Source organism: Syngnathus leptorhynchus, chromosome 9 (assembly GCF_054491065.1).
Source record: "Syngnathus leptorhynchus isolate UIUO chromosome 9, UIUO_Slep, whole genome shotgun sequence".
Classification (NCBI taxonomy): Eukaryota; Metazoa; Chordata; class Actinopteri; order Syngnathiformes; family Syngnathidae; genus Syngnathus; species Syngnathus leptorhynchus.
In genome coordinates this window covers 12048936-12069388 of record NC_141203.1, presented here as the reverse complement: position 1 = coordinate 12069388, position 20453 = coordinate 12048936, and the positions used below count along the sequence as shown (strand labels likewise).

Genomic DNA, 20453 nt, shown 5'->3' with positions numbered 1-20453 from the left:
TTGAATAGACCCAGATAGTTTCTTAAAGCTACGCACGTTAGATAGATTTCAAAGCTCATTTTGTTTTTTTGTTTTTTTTCCCCCCCCTCGTGGCAAACATTTAATCTACAGCAGGTTGGCATCACAGGAGCCCGAACGCAATATTCTCAGTGTGACAATATGTTTCACAGCTCTTCGAAACCACCGATAGAACAAGGCGTAGATCAAGGGATTCACACACGAGTTGAGGCAGTACAGGTACAGAGCGTAGAGGTAAAACCCATCAGAATTCGGTAACAGCGATATGCTATAATACGGACAAAAGCACAAAAGGAAGATAACGATCAAAATACCCAGAGTCCGGGCCGCCTTCAACTCGGCTTTCTTTGCTCTTAAGGGGACCGACCGTTTCAGTTTGCCGCATCTAACGTTAGAGCGCATGGCTCGCGCCTGAGACACGGCCACCACAAACACTCTGGTATACAACGTGATGATGATGATGAGAGGGAGGATGAAGGTCACCCACACGTCAACCACTCCTGTATTGAAGTCCATCATAAAGTTGCACTCCCCGTAGCAGGAAAAGGACTTTCCCTGATGCGTCTGCGCATTGTTAATAATAATACCGGCGTAGGAAAAAGATAAGCACCAGCAGAGACCAATGCAAAGATAAATTCTTTTCACGGTGACTTTGATATTATAATGCAGAGGATAGCAAATAGCCACGTAACGGTCGATGGAGATGAGCACCATGTTCCCCACTGATGTGGAAGTCACGGTTAAAATTGAAAGCGTAAAAAAAGAGCACAGCAGATCACTGAGAAACCAGCAAGATGTCATCCTGTAGATTTGCCCTGGAATGAGCTGGAAGCCCAACAGATAGTCTGTGATAGCGAGGGAGAGGAGGAGAATGTTGGTTGGAGTGTGGAGCTGCCTACACACACACACACACACACACACACACACACACGCAAACGAGCAGTAGGTTAACGGCAACATCTGTAGGTGGAATACATCATTTGAGACAAAAATGAAAACAGAAAGGTTAGTTCTTGAGCAAATTGAGAAAAAACATGCCTGAAATGGGAGATTGAGACAATGACAAGAAGGTTAAGCACCACAATGATGACGGCCATGACGGACAAAGGCACAAAATGAACATGAAATTCTAACGAGGGCTTCTGGCAGGAGACGTTGAGCAGCTGTGGAAAGCAGAGATGGTCCTCGGTGTCCATGAGGAAGCTCCGAGAACCTCCTGGCCAAACTGTTGTGGTGTCCATCTCATTTATGGGGTCTTGGTACCTCCCACAAGCAAATGTGATCGGGTCAGAGAAGTCAAAGTGTGATGTCATAATTAGCGCCATACCTCTGACACAATGATGAAATATCACAAAATCTGAAGCATCAATGATTTCATTCTGCTCTTTTTGTTCAAATGTCAACATGGCTGCTTTTTCATTCACGTCGTAGTACCAATGTGGTGGGGCCCAAAGTGAGAGTTTTTTTTTTTCCATAATTTGATTTGATGATGGTGTAAAATGAGATTTGATTCGATTGACTCAAATTGTGGTTCAAATGGTTTCTGGATATTTTGATCACATGCAGTCCCAAGAAAGCAGGTCCCAAAAAACACAGGAAGTCGGGCAGTTTGGTCAAAATGGCTGCTTTTGAGTCTGTTGTGTTTTTGTCAAATATCGCAAACATGGCAGCAAAAAATCAAGATGCGTATCTTTACGGATCGTTTTCTGAGCTCGGCTAATTTACCGATTGAACCAGATTTGGCTTTTTTTTTTATTTCTTTAAGTTCTGTGTCAAATGTATCAGTTGCCTTGCGTGTCCCCGGAGGACGTCCGCATATTGTCGTCCATGTTTTGATTGGCGGTTCACACCTTGGCCCATTAGCGTGCAATCATGAGCGGCTTGCAATTAGAGGTGTGAAGACAACACCAAAACACATGAGGCAATACTTGTGTTTCTCCCGGCGGACAGATAGACAGACAGACAGACACAAGTCTTTGTTTTTCAACAACTAGAAACTTTCAAACTGACCTTTGACCTTCGAGGATTCAATGTCTACCCGATTTGTCACCGACGCTTCATTTAGTCATCGCCCGGCTCGTTTTGTTAAAGCCAATTTCATTTTTGTACGATTTCACGATGAAATGTTTGATGAAAACAGGCCTCAAGTGTATCGGGTGGTTCTGTTGTTCAGAATTTTTTTTTTTTTTTAACTTTATTCTTTTGTTAAAAAAAAAACAGGCCTCAAGTGGCTGGATCTGAACTCTGAGGCCTCAACACACACACACACACACACACACACACACAAATCCTGTGTTGTATTGGCTGAGGATTTTGGGCCTATTGGCTTACTTTTGACCCAAGCTTGGGTTGTTACTTTGAGATTGGGCTGAAGATTCAATTTGGGCCTATGCAAGTCATTTCAAATCTGGTCGAGGCTGACTGCTGGGTTATGAGCTATTTTTTGCCCCATCAGTTTGAAAAGCAAAGCCATCTGTGAAGCCTTTTTGGTCTTTTACCAATCATTTGGGAATTTAAATATTTCAGGCTGATGTCAAATGATGATGTATCCACTTCACTGTCTGTAGCATCAGGGGTATGGTACTCATGGTGACATCATACTTTGACCACCTATCACATTTGCTCGTGGGAGGCACCGAGAGCATATAAATGAGATGGACACCACAACGGTTTGCACAGGAGGTTGTCGGAGCTTCCTCATGGACCCAGAGGACCATCTCTGCTTTCCGCAGCAGCCCAACATCTCCTGCCAGAGGCCCTGGCTTGATTGGTCTGAAGCTTTTCTTTTCAGAGTCGTCCTGCCGCTGGAAAGCATCCTCACCATGCTGCTCAACTTGCTGGTCATCATTTCCATCTCCCACTTCAGGCACATGTTCTTTTTCTGTAAGCCTCGCGGCGTTGCAAGGTCGATCTCAGGCTGTTCCACAGCGGTCGTTTGAGTGATGTCATCTGCCGACTCACATTTACCTGGAAAGTGTTTTTTGACACAGTGTGTGTGTGTGTGTGTGTCACTGATTGTTTTATTTCTTCTTGCAGGCAGCTCCACACTCCCACCAACCTCATCCTCTGCTCCCTCGCCGTATCTGACTTTCTGGTGGGCTCGGTGGCGATGCCACGTGAAATCTATGTCAACACATCCTGCTGGTTTCTCGGTGACATTTTGTGTTGTCTCTGGAATCTCATGATTTTTATTTCCGCGTCGGCTTCTGTGGGAAACATGGTGCTGATATCAGCTGATCGTTACGTGGCTATTTGTCACCCGCTGCGTTATACTGTCAAAGTAACCATGAGAAGAACTCAACTTTGTGTTAGTCTCTGCTGGTTGTTTTCGTGTGTCCACTGTGGCATCGTTTTAAAGGACTTCTTGGCTCATCCCGGAAGGTTTAACACCTGCCGTGGAGAATGCGCCTTGGGTTTGGATTTTAGTGGAGTCATTCTGGACATGGTCATCAGCTTCATCCTTCCTCTTATCATCATCATCACGCTTTACATGAGAGTGTTTGTGGTTGCGTTGTCTCAAGCGCGTGCCATGCGCACTCACGTCGCATACAATAAACTACAACAGGCCGTAAGAGTAAAAAAATCCGAGGTGAAGGCGGCCAGGACTCTCGGTGTTCTGGTTCTGGTCTTTCTGTTGTGTTTTTGTCCCTATTACATTGTCGGTCTGACGGCCGATGATGGGACACTGGCCAAATTTTATCTTTATTTGTATGACTTCAATTCGTGCGTAAATCCCTTAATCTACGCCTTGTTCTACCCGTGGTTTCGAAGAGCCATCAAGCACATTGTCACTCTGCGCATACTGAAGCCTGGTTCTCGTGAGGCCCACATGCTGTAGTTGCAAAAGTTTAAAGGCGTTTTGGAGGGCCTTGCTGTTACGATTTTATATCATATTGTGTCAATTTATTTGCGAGTTCTTTGACGTATTGTCTAGATTTTATCCTGCCCAAGAAATCATTTGTCCACCATATAATGAGCAATTGGGAAAATATTAAACATTTATTTTTACTGTATGCTGTTAGAGATTTGTGTATACAAATGTACAGTCGGTTACTACATTATATCACATTGTTGCATGTGTTTTTTATTATTATTTACTTTTAACAGCGTGGTGCCAAGAAAACAAACAAACCAAATAAATAAATAGATACATTTTATTCCAGCCTAGCTCTTTTTTATTATAAAGGCGCTGTTGTCATTATCCCCCCCGTCAACACTGCCTCTAGCTCCCCCTGCTGGCAATTATACAATGAATAAATCAAATTATTTTGACTAAAAATAAGATTTCCATCTGTATTTCCAATGATGTGGGGTGGCTCAGCGGTGGTTGTACTAGTTGAAAGAAAGAAAGAAACCAACAAAACAAACATTCTGTCAATTTGTCAAACCAAGGCAATACCAGAAGAAACGGAGCGTCTCAACATGACGTAAACAAACCACGTGACCGCTGTTAACTCCAGGGGAGGGGAGCAAGTGAGTGAGAAATGCCAGAGAGACGATTTTTACTTTGGACGCTAGAGGGAGGCATTGCCCTTCTAGAACTGATTTTATCATGAACTGACGAGTTTCATCAGCAAGGACAAACGCTTGGTCGTGCTGTTTGATTGGCAAAGAGCGATTTCAAGAGATTTGCTTTATTTAAGGCTCTGTGTTCATGAACTGCGGAAAAGTCAATCCCAAATCAAATTCCCACAATAATTAGAAACAAAACAATCACTACCACAAGCAAACTGAATAGACCACCGGGTACACCTGGAGGAAGCGGTAACCAGATAAAACCAGGTAAAACTAAACTTAATCCAAACACATCTTTTATTTCACTGCATTTTACAGTCCAAAACAATGGTCTCAGACAGACTTGCTTTGTTGATCTTTTGGCTCGTCTTTGTCGTTTGTAATGCTTATCTGGAAATCTGAGCTGTTGGTGATTCACATGCTTGAATCATCTGGGATGAGATGGCGCGTTGTAAAATTTCCCCCCCCCCGCAGGTCTCGCTATCAGTCTGGAGCGCAGGATGAAGAAGGTTCGATTCAAATTCTCCCGTGTTTACTCAGTCCTCTGAATGGGCTCTGAGTCACTGCTGTGCCACTTAGGTTATTAGCCTCAAAATCCACGTGAGACACAATTAACAAAAGCATAAATTCCACTGGCATGGTCTGGATTCTCACGACATGTCTCCTTTCAATCTGTTTAAATCTATTTTGCTAGTATTCCTGGTCGGGAATTCCAATTGCCGTGCCACTATGGACGCAGAATAAACAAACAGGATGTGGACAGCGTGAGAAAAGCGCTGGTAAGAAGGTTTGCCATAAATACTTGCGGTAAAGATTTGTTGTAAAGTCCGACCGCTTCCTCGCCGTTAGTGCTATAACACAAATACAATGACGTAATATTTCTTTTTTTTTTATGATAAATCTTAGATTTATGCTTCTTTGTGTCCGGTAAAAATCAAAACAGCAGAAGCGACACCTCTGAAGGACAAATCCAATCTCATTATTATTATTATTATTAGACCTTACATGTCGAATGACATCATCTTGTTTTTATTCCCAAAGGAAATCATGTAAAGTGAGGCGCCCGGTGACATCACAAATGACAGGAAAAGGCCAAAGAAAAAAACACACACACAAGAGAAATGCTAATGTTTAAAATTCGTTTTTTAAATGGATAATTGGACAGGTCAAGTTAAAAAAAAAGTTTCATGTGTATTAGCTGCAGCTTTGTTCGTTCCCCACTGCTGCATTCAAGCATGAATTATTGAAGGGAGCAGTTGATCAATGACCATAGCTGTTCAATAGTCTCCCGTCAGCACATGCTGCACGTTTTATTCAATCAATCCAGTTAATTGATCTGATCTGGTTAGTAACTGCAGGCAATAATTCTAAAGAGCCATTTGCATTGCTGCTCACGCCACCCGAATAACGTCTGCTGCTTTTCTTCAGTGCATTATGTCACATTAGTCGTTTTATTTTTGTTCGGGAGACAGTGAATTGATTGTGAAACAATCTCCACAGACTTCCATCAGCTGTCTTTTTTGCTTGAGGTTTGGCTGCTGGCGACTCTGCTCGTGGCCGCTTGCCACAAATGGACCTCAATGCGGTACCGCCAGGAAGCAGCCGCAGCAGTCCTCTACATCTTGCATGCCTTCTTGTTTATCTCTGTGGGGGGAAAAAACTTTTTTTTTTTTTCTTTTACAACTACGGTGGAACTGCTTCAGGTGAATTCCCATGAATCGCACCATTAAAGTCTTTAATGAGAAAATAAATGTCTAAATTGGACATGCCATAGAGGAAAAAAAAAGAAATCAAGCTGTGGGCGTGTCCGCAATGAAACCGCACCCAGCTCAACTGTCAACTGTCAAACGCACTTATACGGAGTGTAATAAAGGAGTGACCTCCTTTCTTACATTTATAAACGCACACAAAAAAAAAACACTCCTGCCTTTGTTCCTCTCCCAAATAAAGAGGGGAAGCGTGCACACTTCCTTGGCTCCCATGCCGCTGACCCATAAAGCGATTGCCTTATGTTTGAACCTTCTCACTTTCCGTAGTCTCATCCTGGTTTTTCCCCGCCCGCGCCCCGCCTTTTTGCATAATGTGCCGGTGGCTTCCAAATGAATGGCCCAACACACACACACATACACGTACGCACACTTACACACTTGTTCACACAACACAACAGTAACTCGAAAACCTTCTCCTCCGGTCCACAACCGGGCAAACAATACTGGAAGTTATCCGAACCGAGCTGGACATGTGTTTTTTGTGACCCAGAAGCTTCGCAGCCGGCGGGGGACAGGAAGAAATTTGAAATGGAGTGAGGCTTTCCTCACGTCATCGACTGTGGACCCCTCAAGTCAGACTACAAAGGGGCGTCAGGTCGGACCGCATCAAAATGGATACATTCTTCGTGGAGGTGAAGTTTCTCATTTCATGACGTTTTAAAAGTAATTTTTGACTCGTTGTTGAAATTATTTATGAAAAAAACGACTATTTGCTTGTAAAAAATTGCGAGGAAGACTTATCAACAAAAAAATCATAACCATATTGTCTCATTTTGTCTCGGGACATCAAGTACGTGTTTCTATATGGCCGGGACACAAAATGTCCTCCAATTATGATTTGTACTTGATATACATCCCATAACAATTCCCTTCAATTGTACTCAGATAATCCCATTACAAAGTAGCAAAGCCACGTGACAATATCAATGTACTTCATGTGTGCCACTTTTGGACTGAATCATGTTTTCCTCTTTCAGTTATTCAGTAGTCCCGAGCAGTTTGTGAGTGGATGCAAGTCAGCTCCCATGTGTCATCTATAAAGGGGGGGCTGTCATTGTATGGACTCGATGGGTCACTCGGTTCTGACTCACACAAGCAGTGATGGGAATGGGATGTCTGATCCGATGGGTAGTATTGTGGACTTGGACATGCTTACCTCACTTAGGTTGGGGCTTTGGATGGCTTGTCACAGACCTTCCTGTGTGGATGTAGTACTAAATTGTTGTGATGTTTGATACCACTTTTTTTTCCCCCCCGACCCAGAACAATTTGAGTATTCACTCTCACCCTCACTTAAGGGCATTCTGTCCATCCACACTGGTTAGAGTCCACACCCGCTCCACCCTGCCCTGTCTCGTCAGTGCCTTTTAACCTCTGACTGATGATATACTGGGTGGCGATTTGTGTCTTTCAGCCCCCCGCGGAGGAAACGGAGTCTTTATAGCCTTTGTCAAGCATCCTGTCGAGTCGCTACATTCAGTTCTAAACTTGGCAAGTCCGAGGCCTTTAAAGTGGCAGCTGGCTCACACTGTGAAGCTAAGAGAAGACCTTTGCGCACCCGCAAACGTCCTCCTAGCAGACCCTCGCATTGCAGGGCAAATTCCTTCCCCCTAAAGGTATTCCTACCCCCGACCCCTGAAATTCCCAGCCGTGCCGGCATGTCATCCCGTCCCGTGTAGAAGTGCCACGGTCTTTGAGTTACCGCCCGCATTCTTCCCATCCCGAAACATTCGGTCCGGTCGGCTTTTTTTCAAGCTCGAGCCGTGCGGATTAAAAATGCTGGCGAAGAATTATGTTGTAAAAATGGTAACTTAACGCGCTTGTCATTTGCTCCAGCTGTTGAAGCCATCCGACATCACGGCGACTCCACCTCGGGCGAGGAAGGGAGTCAGGAAGTGAAGCGAGGATGCGAGGAAGGAAGGGAAAGAAAATAAAATGGCAGTATTGTTGCTTGGGAATTTTGAAATCATCTTTTTTAAATCTCACACCAAACAGAGGGAGATTCTCCAGACCCCCAAAATTATATTGTAGCACCATTTGATCTTTTTACTTGACCTCTTCTACAATTTTCCTGGTCAAACATATAAACAAACAATTCACAATCAAGCAACAAATCAATCATTCGATGTTTTTGAGGTTGGCTGGTTGGTGTTTACATTTCCGGCATCTGTGACCTGACCCCCGCCCGTTTATCAGAGCTGCGATAACCTCCCGCTGACACCTTGCAGTCGGTGTTAGCTTTAGCCGTCTGCAAAATGTCATCACCCGACTCTTCCATAATTAAAGTGGCTGAGTTTGTAACGATAGAAGAGTTCATTGATGCTATTTATTAGCTTGTGATGATGGAAAGAGAGTAAACGTGCAGAGTGACGCTTCAGTGTTTTCACAGCTACTTGACCATTGAGCTTAAATAAAACTAATTTCTAACCATACTTTGAGAACCAATGAATAGAAAAACTGAATATAAAAACCAAGATGCTTCAGGCTGCACTCTGGTTTCAGTTGGCCCCCCAAAAAAGTCAGGAAACTAAATTTAAAAATGTTCCTACAGGGTATATTTGAAGAAGATCGCATCATGAGCGCAACCCGTAATTATCCGCTTGAGGTTGTAACTTGCCACAGTGACGTCACAATTTCAAATCCCCGTACCGCTGTGTTCGCTTTCCGATTAGTCATTCTCCGTTCGATGCCCTTAAATGGGCTTTGCCGGGATGCTGCCGTGTCTTTTAACACCCATCCTTCCTTTTCTGACTGTGTCGAAGCTGAAAGATAAAAAAAAAAAAAAAAAACTGGACTGATATATTAAATGTTATTCTTTAATCCGTCCCTTTTCATTAATGTCAGGTTGCTGTTATTTTGTCCTACACCGCCCTCTGCTGGCTACTCAAATTGACATCAAAGTGCCCTCGGGCTCGCGTTTTCATTTTTAGCCGACAAAAATCCAAAGCAAAGATTCTTAAAGTATAAAACCATGCACAAAAGAATCGTTAGCGAAACAGAAGAGCTTGCTTTAATTTACGGCTTTAATAAATAGTGTGAAGGCGGATGTCGTCTTAGTTGGGTTGATTCTTAAAAAAAATAAAAAATAAACAGGCCAATCCTTGCTCTTCACTAGCAACAAAGGATAGATTTCCACTAGATTTGGATGCCGTGTGTTTATCCGGGATGCTTAGCCAAGGAAAATTAAAGTCGGTATTTACCGCAACCTCGCCTGGCACACTAAACGACTCTTGGCCTCGACCTTGCCTGACCGACTCTATGAGCTCGTAATAAGAGTCCAACTTAAATCCCTTCTCGCGGTACAGCTTAATAATAGCCAGCCAGTGATTACTGCAGTGGGTCGGCCCAGATGCCGACTTTCCCTCGGTAGCCTCGTCGTGGGTGAGACTCTTATGGAATATGTTGTGTCTCATCGCTCTTGCCTGTGCTTTTCATTTTCCGACCATTCCGACTTAAACGGATTAGAGCAACGGGTTGGGCCACCGGGCTCAAGGGTACCCACATTGTTAACCTCGCAATTTCATTTTAGGATGCAAGTTGGGGTTAGAAGTCCTTTGTGATGACATTTTGCTAGCTGAAGAAATTAGCATTCACCACTAGATGGCGATGTATTTTACACACTGTCCCTTTAAAAACAAAGCCAATTAAAAAAAAAATGAATGAAACGATTAGGCTCTCTAAAATAATCCATTCCTTCTGTCTGCGTATTCTCCAAGGCATCGCGAATGACAGTTGCTGTCAGACTCCGACGGGGGAGGGGCCGTCCAACCCCTTGGACACACCCGTGCAGATGACCTTATTTGCACGCAACTGCTTGCCAGATTGTTATCGTTTCATCAATATGTTCATCCAAATAGCTTCAAAGCAGAACAGAGTCAGATTATTCTTTCCGTATGAACATTTTGTACTTACTATGTCGACTATCGTTCTATCTTAAGGTCTCAGCGGGGGGTTGCAGACAGCTTCTAAGACCCCCCCGCCCCCAGCAGACTGGGGGAAGCCCTGTTCCTCGCGGGGGCTCCTCCTCCTCCATTAGCTAATTTCTCATCAGCTGCCTCCTTCATCATCTTGACTTCATACAGCAGATGCTGGAGGTTGCTTTCAATCATCTGATTTGTTCAAGCAGCCTAACATCGGGCCCACCCTTGAGCCATGCTAGAAACAAAGACAGACTGATTTATTCGGGATAATTTTCACTCGTCGGTAATTTGATGACCTGGAAGACCTTTTGCCCAGTTTTCCATCCCAGCTAAATTCGGCCTGCTCGGTTAATCTCAGCTCTCACTCGGCATTCCGAAGATTTAGGTGAAATCTTGACAACAAACAAACAAAACCCTGCATTCTTTTCAACGACTTCAAAATAAGAGTCTGCAGGCAATCGCTGCAAAAATTGTCATTCTGATCCAAGATAGAAAACCTGACTTGTTGTGAAGGCATTTAAAAAAATATATACAAGTGTGCTTTTGTTTCAGTTTTACTGCTCGACTTTGGTCGGTCACATGTCAGAAAGATCCAAAGAATGGAATCTGATCCTGCTATCTTGTGGATCTAACCCTACGGGGAATCGTCACATTGGCTTTTTGGAATAGACACTCGTGCGCAAACCAATTTTCATGTCAGAATGATCCAAAGTAAGGCAAGTTATTTTGCCATCTTGAGGATGTAGCCCAATTGAGAATTGTCACGGTGGCTTTTTGATTGGACCCTTTTAGCTCCAGGCTGCTTTGCACACAATATGTTTGTCCACTTTAAATCACTTTAATAATGATTTTCAACTTGTATTGTGACGATAATACTGTCATGCCTCCTTCATCTTTGCTATGGAGTCAGCGGCTAACTCATTAGCATTATCCTTAGCATCTATTACTCATATTTGAACTTGGTTGACTCGCTTTCTTTCTTTGTGTTGACTTTTGATCCGCTCACCTGATACTCGTGTCCGCGAGCACCTCGTCCTGGCTAAGTACTAAAATATTCAAGGCACATTCGTTAGCATTCTCCAGATGGCTTGTTATGCTAGCTCAAAACTGTAGAAACAAAACGCCTTTGGCTGCGGGACCATTTAAGCTTCGGGGACTCGGATCACTCTCGACAAGTCGTCGTGTCCGTCCGCCTGTACCGTGACATGCTGTTTGAGGAATGCAAGGCAATCTCCAGCTGCAAACATCTGTTGAGCAGAAGCAAGTTTGCGTTTACACCCCACTCGATTGTCATGTTTGCAAGAAGTGGTCTTCTGTGTTTAAGACAGGAAGGTCATCTAGGCCACGCTACGCTATCGACGTTGGAGGCCCGGGGGCTGCTTTTGGCTTGTGCCCATTGTCTCCCAGCTGGCTTCTGTTTGGGATCTTTCCACCTGGTTAACTTCCGAGCCGCTTTTGTCCCGACTTGGTGACAAGGACTCTTTATGAAGGCTGTTACAAGGAGGAGGAGTTTGGTCGGAAAGAACCATCTGTTGCAGGGAGATGGCGTCAGACTGTTGTGATCACAAAGCTATAAAAAAAAAAAAAAGAAGTCACTCCTGACTTTAAAAAACAACTTGATGGTTCTACACATTTTTATTGGGTTAGGGTTAGAGTCAAAGGGTTTGTATTCTCCTCAATGACCCAATGATTACTGTCCAGAATCCATCATCATGAAAGACTCAGCGTCAAGACCCGCAAAGCCCCCCGAGCTTCCGAGAAAGCCCGTACGAAATATTTTTCTCCCCGTAGCAATTTAGGACAATATGACCCCGTGCCTTCCAGTTACATAACAGCACCTGATTGTCTGTGGAATAAATCCCAATCATCTGGACCCCAGCGTGAAGCGGCTTTTCCCCGAGTAGGCCAAACACGGCGAGTCGGTGCCGGGCACAAACCTCGTTCCTGTAATTGTGGATTTTGCGCACAATTCAGAATGAGACATCCCCCCCCCCCCCCCCTCATCTCTTAGTCTCTAACCAATTGGTTGTTTTCAGAAGTCTGACGTCATATGTTTTGCCCCCGTGGATTTGAGTCGTGCACACGTGGCTGCTCCTTTTAAATAGTTAATGAGGATTGATGTCTAAAAGTGGTGACCTTGTCTCGTGTTAGGTTTCCAAGTGAAATTTGTGCATATTGATCCCTTTGCTTTTTATACTCGACACAATTCCCTTTTGTTCTTCGGCTCCTGCACTTTTATTCGAGCCGATGAACAACAATGTTGACTATCAGGCGAAAAATGCACATTTGTTTGTGACCCTGGCAAAAAAAAAAAAAAAGCATTGTCTTCCAATCACTGGGAGATGTTTTCCAGGTCTATAAATGCATCTTCCTTTGCGGTGAGGAAATGACAAGCGCACTTGATGATTCCTGTTATTGCACTTGGCGATCGCATTGTTAATTCATGTCTGGGAACGCCAGGAACTTAGCAGTGATATGTCTCACTGGAATCTGATCCCCGGAAATTACAATGGCACTGCCAATTAGGCCTGAAATGACAAATAAATAACTTAAATAAAAAAAAATTAATGTATTGAGTGAAGGTGTTGAATGAAAACAATTACCAAGTTAAAAAAAAGTTAATAATTGATTGATTGATTGATTGAAACAATGTTGCAGGGATCCCATTTGTGGCTGAAACATCACGAGCAACTCCTCCCATGCACCGTCAGCTCCTGCGACGACACATCGTTGGTCCTCACCACGGACTACGGAAAGGTAAGAGGCCGGACAAAATGGCTGCCTCCTAGTGTGTATTTAGGAGGCGGGCGGGAAGTTCACGTACGCGTGCTTTACGTGCGCCCGCTGCGGGATCAACACCTTTTGTGAGCCCGTGGAGAACGAGCTTATCGGTTCGTGTCTGGAGGAAATCCTGCTCTCCCCGCGCTCGGAAATGGAGGGAGTGCAGTGAGGATGGACGTGTGAGAAATAGCTTTGAACAAAACAAAAACAAAAACAAAAGTTCATGGGTGTTCTCTCCCTCCTTCTAGTCTTTGTTGTCTAGTATCCCACAGGTTTTTTGGCCAAGTAATTGAAAACTATTTCTCTCCACGTGATCAAAAGTTTTTGTTTCATTTCAAAACTTCAAGTGGAAGTAACGATTAATAGCCGCAAGCTTCTGTTTTGAAAGAATTGTTTACAGTCTGCCAAGCTAGCATTAGCATTTTTTTTCTAAATGGGCCAACTGGCGCTATGAAGCGACTTTCTTCCATTAGCTGGAAAATTTAATTTCCCATCTTCCATTTGTTATGTGAGTGAACAGACTCACTAAACGAATTTACGCCAATTTTGATTAACCCCCCCCCCCCTCAAAATTTGAAACGATTTAATCGCCTGTGATGGACTGAACAGGACAGTTCAAATTGCAGTCTAGCATTTCACACTAACAAGAGAAAAGTGAAAGCAGAGTTCTTAGTCAAACATCTCATTTGAGCTCCTCTGAGATCCTGTCTCGGGGCTCTGCTCTTTTCACACACAGGTGCTGTCAGTCAAAGCTTGTTTTGGTAAATGCATCCTGGCAGACCTTCAGGGCTGTAATAAACCATCACCAGTGGGTTAACTTGTGCTGCCGGGTGCCTAAAGTGCTCATCTTGCAGCCTCCCTAGGCCAGCCGAGCGCGTCTGGCCTTTAATAGCCTGACTCGGCCGCTGTCACATTAAGCGCCACATCAGCATTTGTCATTGTGTCGTAGACTCCTAGCCAGAGGGATCAGGTGAGAGGACGCAAAAAAGCTAAGAGGTCTTGCGGCGTGTGTGTGTGTGTGTGTGTGTGTGTGTGTCTGTGTGTGCTCATGCGTCCATCTGTCTGTGTGGTTTTTTTTTTTTTATGTGGGCAGATGGTTCCAGCTAGCTGGATTAATAATAGCGTGTTTGTTATTTGGAGAGCGGCGCACACAAAGAGTGTGTCAGTGGTCCACCTACAGTAAACTAAATTTCATTTTAGACTGTTTACTTCTTTTCTACTTTAAACACGGATTTATTCTCGGAATACAAAATGGTACAATTTCCGACAAAAGTGGTGTTGAAAAGCCAGATTGCCAACCAAGGGGGAAATTGTGTTTTACCCCTCCTCTCTCTCGGAATATTCAGCGGCGCTGCCCGGTTGAACAAAGCAGCAGCAGCAGTAGCGGGGTGTGGTTTCACCGGGGCAGGGAACAAAAGACGACGTTTCTACGGGAAGCCATTTGAACATTTATATCCTTGATATCCAGTCCAAGATCCACGTCGTTGTAGTAGCGCTCCCATTGTTCTCGCTAACGAGACAAATCAGCACTCCAGTTGAATTACTTGTCTGAATTACTTGTCTTGTCACTTTCATCCTCATTTTTAAGATTTTTTTTTTGTGTATTCAAACCAAAAGGGTTTAGATGAAACCTAAACTCCTGCTGGGTTTTCTGCCATCCTCTTAGATGTTTTAAGCGGTGACAAAAAACACCCCGAGGCTTCCCAAAGCTTGTGCTGTGAAATCCGAACACAACTGCGGATCCACAACAAACGCTGGCTTGAATTCAAAGAGACACCAAGTCAAAAAAACGATTGAGTCGATGCGGAGCGCGCGTCAACGGCTATGAATAGACATTCCTCAACTTGATGTTTAGATTTGATTTGTTTTCACAGCGAAACCTGATCATATCCTCTCACGGTTATTTGTTATCCGGGATTCGTTTGTTTGCTCACCCTGTACAAAAATGTAAGAATGTCAAGAATTTCAGGAAGTGGCTGACGTGCCTTCATGAAGAGTCCATTTTGCAGGCACAGATAATCGCATCAGTCACAGACTGTAAGTGATCTCAATGAATGCTAAGTGACTCAAGTGCTACAAGGCAGCTAGCTCGTCCACTCATTTGTCAGTTTGAGGTAAAAAGGGTGAAATATTTACACAAAGCTGCCTGTAAATCTACTGGCGGGATGACATCATCACAAATGTTGTCTTTTCCTCCCTCTTGAGGTGGTTCTACTTCAAATCCTCCCACATGACCCATTTGTTATGGCTACTTTTGGCCTTCGCATACGCCCGTTCTCCAGTAACGTGCCGCCTAGAATTACTCAACCACCGGCGTGGGAGAACATATTACACATTCGAGTTCAGATGTAATTCTGTGGTTTCCAAACTTTTCCACGTTGTGTATCACCTAAAACTTAACATCAGAATGACCTACATTCAAGTACGATGGGGGCCGGCTGCCATGTGTGTGCCCTCCAGTTCAAAAGGTGATTCAAATCAAAAAATTATAAAAAAAAAAAAAAAAAAAGACCAAGTGATAGAGTGTATGGAAATATAGAGAGGCCTAACTTTTTTATTCTCTGCAGAACACAACTAATACTACTAGAGTAGAAGGAGCTTCAAAAAGTCTTCTGCTTATATTATGTGCTATACTGCCCTCTAGTGGACAAAGCACGCACACCAGAAGGAGCAGTACAATGTCTATAAAATTCCAATCATGATGCACAAACTAAATTATAGCTGTGTGTTTTTACAAAGTAAAACACTGTCCGGTGCTATTTTTTCTTAGGTTACAAATGTTTTGATGGTGTTTTATGAAGCTCTCCAACGCATTATTGGAGGCTAGAAATATCTCGGTAGACAAATCGATGACGAGCGCATAAACAAAGCAGAGTAGCTTCATCTCTTATTCAAGGCAGCCGTGGCCGCTCGATATCTCGATTTATTTCCTCCTCAAAAGAACTCCCGAGAAGTTGATAAGCAATCGGCCGCACTCAGCAGAATCTTTGAGCCGGCCGTCAGGTGGCACCGAGTTCTTTTGTGATGACTCTGCAGACTTCTAATCTAAAGCCAAGAAGTCTGCTCCCTGCTGGGATGGAACCGGGCCGTAATGCACAACTCCGGCCGAGACAAAATGTGACATTGTGGGCTCAAATCTTCTCTCTTTGTTTTTTTTCTGGTCGTCAGTTCCTCTAATAAATACGGGCAACGTGTCGATTCTCCAACTTTTATATCTGCCATCCCAGGTGATCTACCTACAGAAGACGGAGCTAAGCAAGGACACGGCCTACTCGATGCACCCCAGCAGCGTCCGCGGAGTGGAGGACATGTCCACACTGGCCGAGCTACACGAAGCCGCCATCATGCACAACCTCTTTCTGCGCTACCAGACAGACAACATCTACGTAAGAGGAACCGTGTTGGAACACGTTGAGCGGGCCGGGCCCCCATCTTGCAAATGGTCGCCTTCCTGGAATTGGTCAATGTTGCTTCCATGCTACAATGGAAATATACATTAGCACTTTCTATTTGGGTTTTCGTGTCCATTAATAATGTAGTGCAGTTGAAGGTGCAACTAATGGTCTCCCCGCCCCCCCCCCCAGACCAACATTGGTTCCATCCTGGCGGCGGTAAATCCCTACAAGCAGATTGCGGGCCTGTACGACGGCGCCTCTGTGGATTTATACAGCAAGCACCAGATGGGTGAGCTTCCCCCTCACATATTTGCCATCGCCAACGAGTGCTACCGCTGCCTGTGGAAGAGGCACGACAGCCAATGTGTGCTCATCAGGTAAGCACAAAAGCCACCACGTGAACCCGTTCCGCTCCGAGCTAAGTGTTACCCAATCATTGTCAGCGGGGAGAGCGGGGCCGGCAAGACGGAGAGCACCAAGTTGCTCCTCAAGTTCCTCTCGATGAGGAGTCAGAATTCAGCTGGTACGCCTCCATCGGAGAAGACCACCAGGGTGGAGCAGGCGCTCATCCAAAGCAGGTAGAAATGTTTTAGAATTCAGCGGAAAGGAAAACTGCGTTTGTTCTGGCTTGTGGGGATTTCGGTTGTAATTCCAGTGTCGGCCACTAGATGGAGACGCTAATGTTTTACAATGAAAATTCCAATTCAACTAATTCTTTTAGTATCCTCCACTTGCAGAGTAATGTTTTGCTGTGATTTGTCTCACCAGTCCAATCATGGAGGCGTTTGGGAATGCCAAAACGGTGTACAACAACAACTCCAGTCGCTTCGGCAAGTTCATCCAGCTCCATTTCTCCCAGAATGGAAATATCCAGGGAGGCTGCATCATCGATTGTATCCTTCAACACTTAGAATATTGGGAAAAAAAAATGCTGTCTCTGTGGAATATGTCTTTAATCTCAAATAGGATTTTTTTTTCTATTCTTCTTGACTTTCAGTCATCAGATTTGCTGGAAAAGGTAGGCATGTGTTGAAAGCTCTCACCCAGGGCAACCAGGAAACCGCATCACAGATTAGAATCTTTGTTAAATGCGATCCTCATTATCTGCTCTCGCTTCTCAAGAACCGAGTGGTGCGTCAAAATCCCGGAGAACGAAACTACCACATCTTCTACGCGCTGTTAGCAGGGACCGACAAAGACCACAGAGGTTGGTGTAAATTTCTGTTTGGAAGATTTAGGCCTGCTTTTATTTCCGCGTCCTTTTTGTTACCAATTAGGAATCCATTTGATGTCTTTTGTCACAGACATGTACTTGCTTTCTGATGCTCCTGAGTCCTACCACTACCTCAGCCAGTCAGGCTGCGTGCAGGACAGCAGCCTGGATGACAAGCAGCTTTTTGACAGCGTCATGGTCAGTATTCCACCACCAGGGGGCGCTAAAAGCCTTGCTTAGATGTTTAGAAGCACGTTTGAAAAATGTTGATGGGACATGGCAGGTTTAAAGGGGGGGAAGGCAAAATAAGTTACATATTTTATTTCAATAGGGTTAACTTATTAGTAAGAGTTTTATTAATTATGATTAATTTCCCAAGTATGCATTGAAAGTACATTTGATTAAAAAAAAATAAACATAAACTTGTTTTTCATTCTAATATTGTGATTTATTATTTATAATGAATCAATCGTGTTATTTTGATTGTATGGAAGCACATCATGGCCCTTGCGTGTTGCGACACAGGAAGCGCTGCAGGTGATGGAGTTCAGCGAGGAGGAGATCCGAGATGTCTTCAAGCTGCTGTCCGCCGTCCTCCAGATGGGGAACATTGAATTTATGACAGCGGGCGGAGCGCAAATCACATCCAAAGGAGGTAAGAAAAGAAAACCGGAGGAGCGCTGTGTCTGCCTTCCGCTCTTGAGTTTGATCGACATGGCAGCAACAGTCCTCAACAGGCTGAAACATGAGCGCCATTCTCTTTTGTTCCCCGTTCGACCTCTTTTCCAAACATCCGAGTTACCTCCTGCTTGAATAGGGAAGCAGTCTTTATCATAAAACTTTTCTGCTCATAATAACAGCAACACATCTTGCCTTGATCACGCCCAACGTTTGCTAAGCCACTTGTTGCTAGGCAGAATTCCTCAGGCTCAAGCAGAAGTGTACTAGTGATCAGCGATACTAGCTTGCTCACACAACCAATGTGTGTGTTTGTGTCCTCAGTGGTCAGTAATGTGAGTGAGCTGCTTGGCTTGGACTCCTTCCAGCTGTCTGAGGTGTTGACCCAGCGCTCCATGATCCTCCGAGGAGAGGAGATCTGCTCTCCGCTCACTGTGGAGCAGGTAACGACACACATCCCTGTGACCCCAAAAAAAACGTTGTTCAACAACTAATATTACTAGATCTAATGAACTCCAACAAGAAGTTCAATTAAAGCAAAATAAAATTGAATTGTGTACATTCTTTTCTCCCCCCCCCCTTTACCTCAATGACACACCTCTCTCTCTCTCTCTCTTTTTTTTTTCTGGCTCTCACACACTTCTATTCCCCCCCTTCACATGGCTTGCGTGACTCCCGGCCATTTCCTGCTTTTTGTCTGCCAGATTCCCGGCACAATGAAACCGTGGCGATAGTGATCTGAGTCAAAAGCACAATGAAGCTCATGATTGGGGGATTGGGGGTGAGGTGGGGGGGGAGGAGAAGGGTGGGGGGGGGGTCGAAGTTGGAGACTTCTCCTCACAGTGTGCCTGGCATTGCCTCAGTGTATGATTAATGAGGCCTAATCTTCATCAGCATGTTCTAATAATTGTAATTTACGACAGGGCAGAACTTTAAAGATTGAAAACAAAACAACAATGATATCCCATCTTAACAATTTGCCTTTAGGAAATTATATCATTGAGATAAACAAGGAGAAAAATGTTCCATGATGATAGTTTGAATGATGAAAATGAAAAAAGGTTTTTGAGCCCCGCCTTTGTCTTCTCAGGCCAGGAAATATGTGAAGGAATGGTTTTATTCAGAGTACAAAAAAGAGCTCATTTGCCAAACGGAACAAAGACACAACGCTGTTGTGCGCTGCTTGTTCTGTCCGCCCTTTGAAGCAGCTCCTCGCTTAAATAGCCAGCTTTATTCCACTGCTGGACCCAGTAAGAAAGGCCCCCTTTTGCCATTACGCAGGGGTCTTGCAACCTACCAACCATTCCGTGAACCGAGACCCCTCCTCCGTCCCTCGTCCGGGACAAACGGCCATTCTTCTCCTCTCGCCTATGTGACGGAGATCCCGGAGCCACCGGCTTTCTTTTCACTGGCAGGAGGTGACGGGGCATGATGGATGGCGGCGGCCCGTTTCATTTTAGACCAAGAAACAACAGGCGCTGCGTTTATACCAGTTGGTGGTCTAACGTTTGTGCTCACGGGCCTCATTTGAGGTTTAAAAATGACATGCAAAATCCGTAACCATAGTTCCTCTTTCCCGAATTGAGTTATTTTATTATCCATACAGATGAGTCGGCATTAAAAAAAAAAAGTGGACTCTCATTGTGGAGATGAAGGCACTAAACACGGCGGGCTGTTGTGAAAACAGACAATCCTGCCCGCACAGCAACTCACAACACACAACACGGCCGCCGACCTCTGGTAACCTCGGGTAACCTGGCGCTAACCGGGCATCTCCTCGTGCCTTTCAGGCCGTGGACTCGAGGGACTCGGTTGCCATGGCGCTGTACTCCCAGTGTTTCTCTTGGATCATCATGAAGATCAACCAGAAGATTAAAGGCAAAGACAACTTCAAGTGTATCGGCATCCTGGATATCTTTGGATTTGAGAACTTTGAGGTGATCAGAAGTTGACCTTTTTTTTTTTTGGTGTATTTTCATTTCTGTTCTTTTTTTTAAAAAACGTGCTGCTGCTGGTGCTGTTCTTCCAGGTCAACCGCTTCGAGCAGTTCAATATCAACTATGCCAACGAGAAGCTCCAGGAGTATTTTAACAAGCACATCTTCTCGCTGGAGCAGCTGGAATACAACAGGCAACGTGATGTTTATTTCAAGCGGTCGACAACG

The 20453-nt window shown here is 44.4% G+C and overlaps 3 protein-coding genes across 8 annotated transcripts in view; 2 read left to right on the top strand and 1 right to left on the bottom strand.

Annotated features, from left to right (window-relative positions):
- Positions 1 to 105: 105 nt before the first annotated feature.
- Positions 106 to 1214, bottom strand: LOC147051248 (trace amine-associated receptor 1-like). Of its 3 annotated transcripts, none has more exons than XM_085920357.1 (2): positions 1006 to 1214; positions 106 to 913 (listed from the first exon to the last, which is right to left on the bottom strand). In XM_085920357.1, the coding sequence occupies exons 1-2, from the start codon at positions 1212 to 1214 to the stop codon at positions 106 to 108; spliced, it is 1017 nt and encodes a 338-aa protein (XP_085776483.1). The 3 variants fall into 3 exon arrangements, with proteins under 3 accessions (XP_085776483.1, XP_085776484.1, XP_085776486.1); XM_085920358.1 differs by having other exon boundaries at positions 1057 to 1214; XM_085920360.1 differs by having other exon boundaries at positions 106 to 909; positions 1140 to 1214.
- A 1503-nt stretch (positions 1215 to 2717) lies between these two features.
- On the top strand, positions 2718 to 3856 carry LOC147051247 (trace amine-associated receptor 8b-like). 4 transcript variants are annotated; one of them, XM_085920309.1, is made up of 2 exons: positions 2718 to 2788; positions 3055 to 3856. In XM_085920309.1, the coding sequence occupies exons 1-2, from the start codon at positions 2718 to 2720 to the stop codon at positions 3854 to 3856; spliced, it is 873 nt and encodes a 290-aa protein (XP_085776435.1). The 4 variants fall into 4 exon arrangements, with proteins under 4 accessions (XP_085776435.1, XP_085776434.1, XP_085776432.1 ...); XM_085920308.1 differs by having other exon boundaries at positions 2718 to 2884; XM_085920306.1 differs by having other exon boundaries at positions 2718 to 2890.
- Positions 3857 to 6617: 2761 nt separating this feature from the next.
- The window catches only part of myo10l3 (myosin X, like 3), a 31462-nt gene continuing 17626 nt past the window's right edge, over positions 6618 to 20453 (top strand). The window contains exons 1-12 of the mRNA XM_085920143.1: positions 6618 to 6934; positions 12881 to 12979; positions 16231 to 16389; positions 16588 to 16775; positions 16842 to 16976; positions 17167 to 17416; positions 17521 to 17605; positions 17703 to 17809; positions 18137 to 18266; positions 18614 to 18732; positions 20080 to 20226; positions 20319 to 20419. Coding sequence (XP_085776269.1) covers positions 6914 to 6934; positions 12881 to 12979; positions 16231 to 16389; positions 16588 to 16775; positions 16842 to 16976; positions 17167 to 17416; positions 17521 to 17605; positions 17703 to 17809; positions 18137 to 18266; positions 18614 to 18732; positions 20080 to 20226; positions 20319 to 20419 — 1541 coding nt within the window. The 5' untranslated portion in view covers positions 6618 to 6913. The remainder of the gene's footprint in view (positions 6935 to 12880; positions 12980 to 16230; positions 16390 to 16587; positions 16776 to 16841; positions 16977 to 17166; positions 17417 to 17520; positions 17606 to 17702; positions 17810 to 18136; positions 18267 to 18613; positions 18733 to 20079; positions 20227 to 20318; positions 20420 to 20453) is intronic.

Coding starts and splice junctions, on each gene's coding strand:
- LOC147051248 (XM_085920357.1), bottom strand. CDS start 1,214: ATGGACACCGAGGACCATCTCTGCTTTCCACAGCTGCTCAACGTCTCC. Junction 914..1,005: donor ACCTTTCTGTTTTCATTTTT/GTCTCAAATGAT, acceptor GTGTGTGTGTAG/GCAGCTCCACACTCCAACCA.
- LOC147051247 (XM_085920306.1), top strand. CDS start 2,718: ATGGACCCAGAGGACCATCTCTGCTTTCCGCAGCAGCCCAACATCTCC. Junction 2,891..3,054: donor ATCTCCCACTTCAGGCACAT/GTTCTTTTTCTG, acceptor TTCTTCTTGCAG/GCAGCTCCACACTCCCACCA.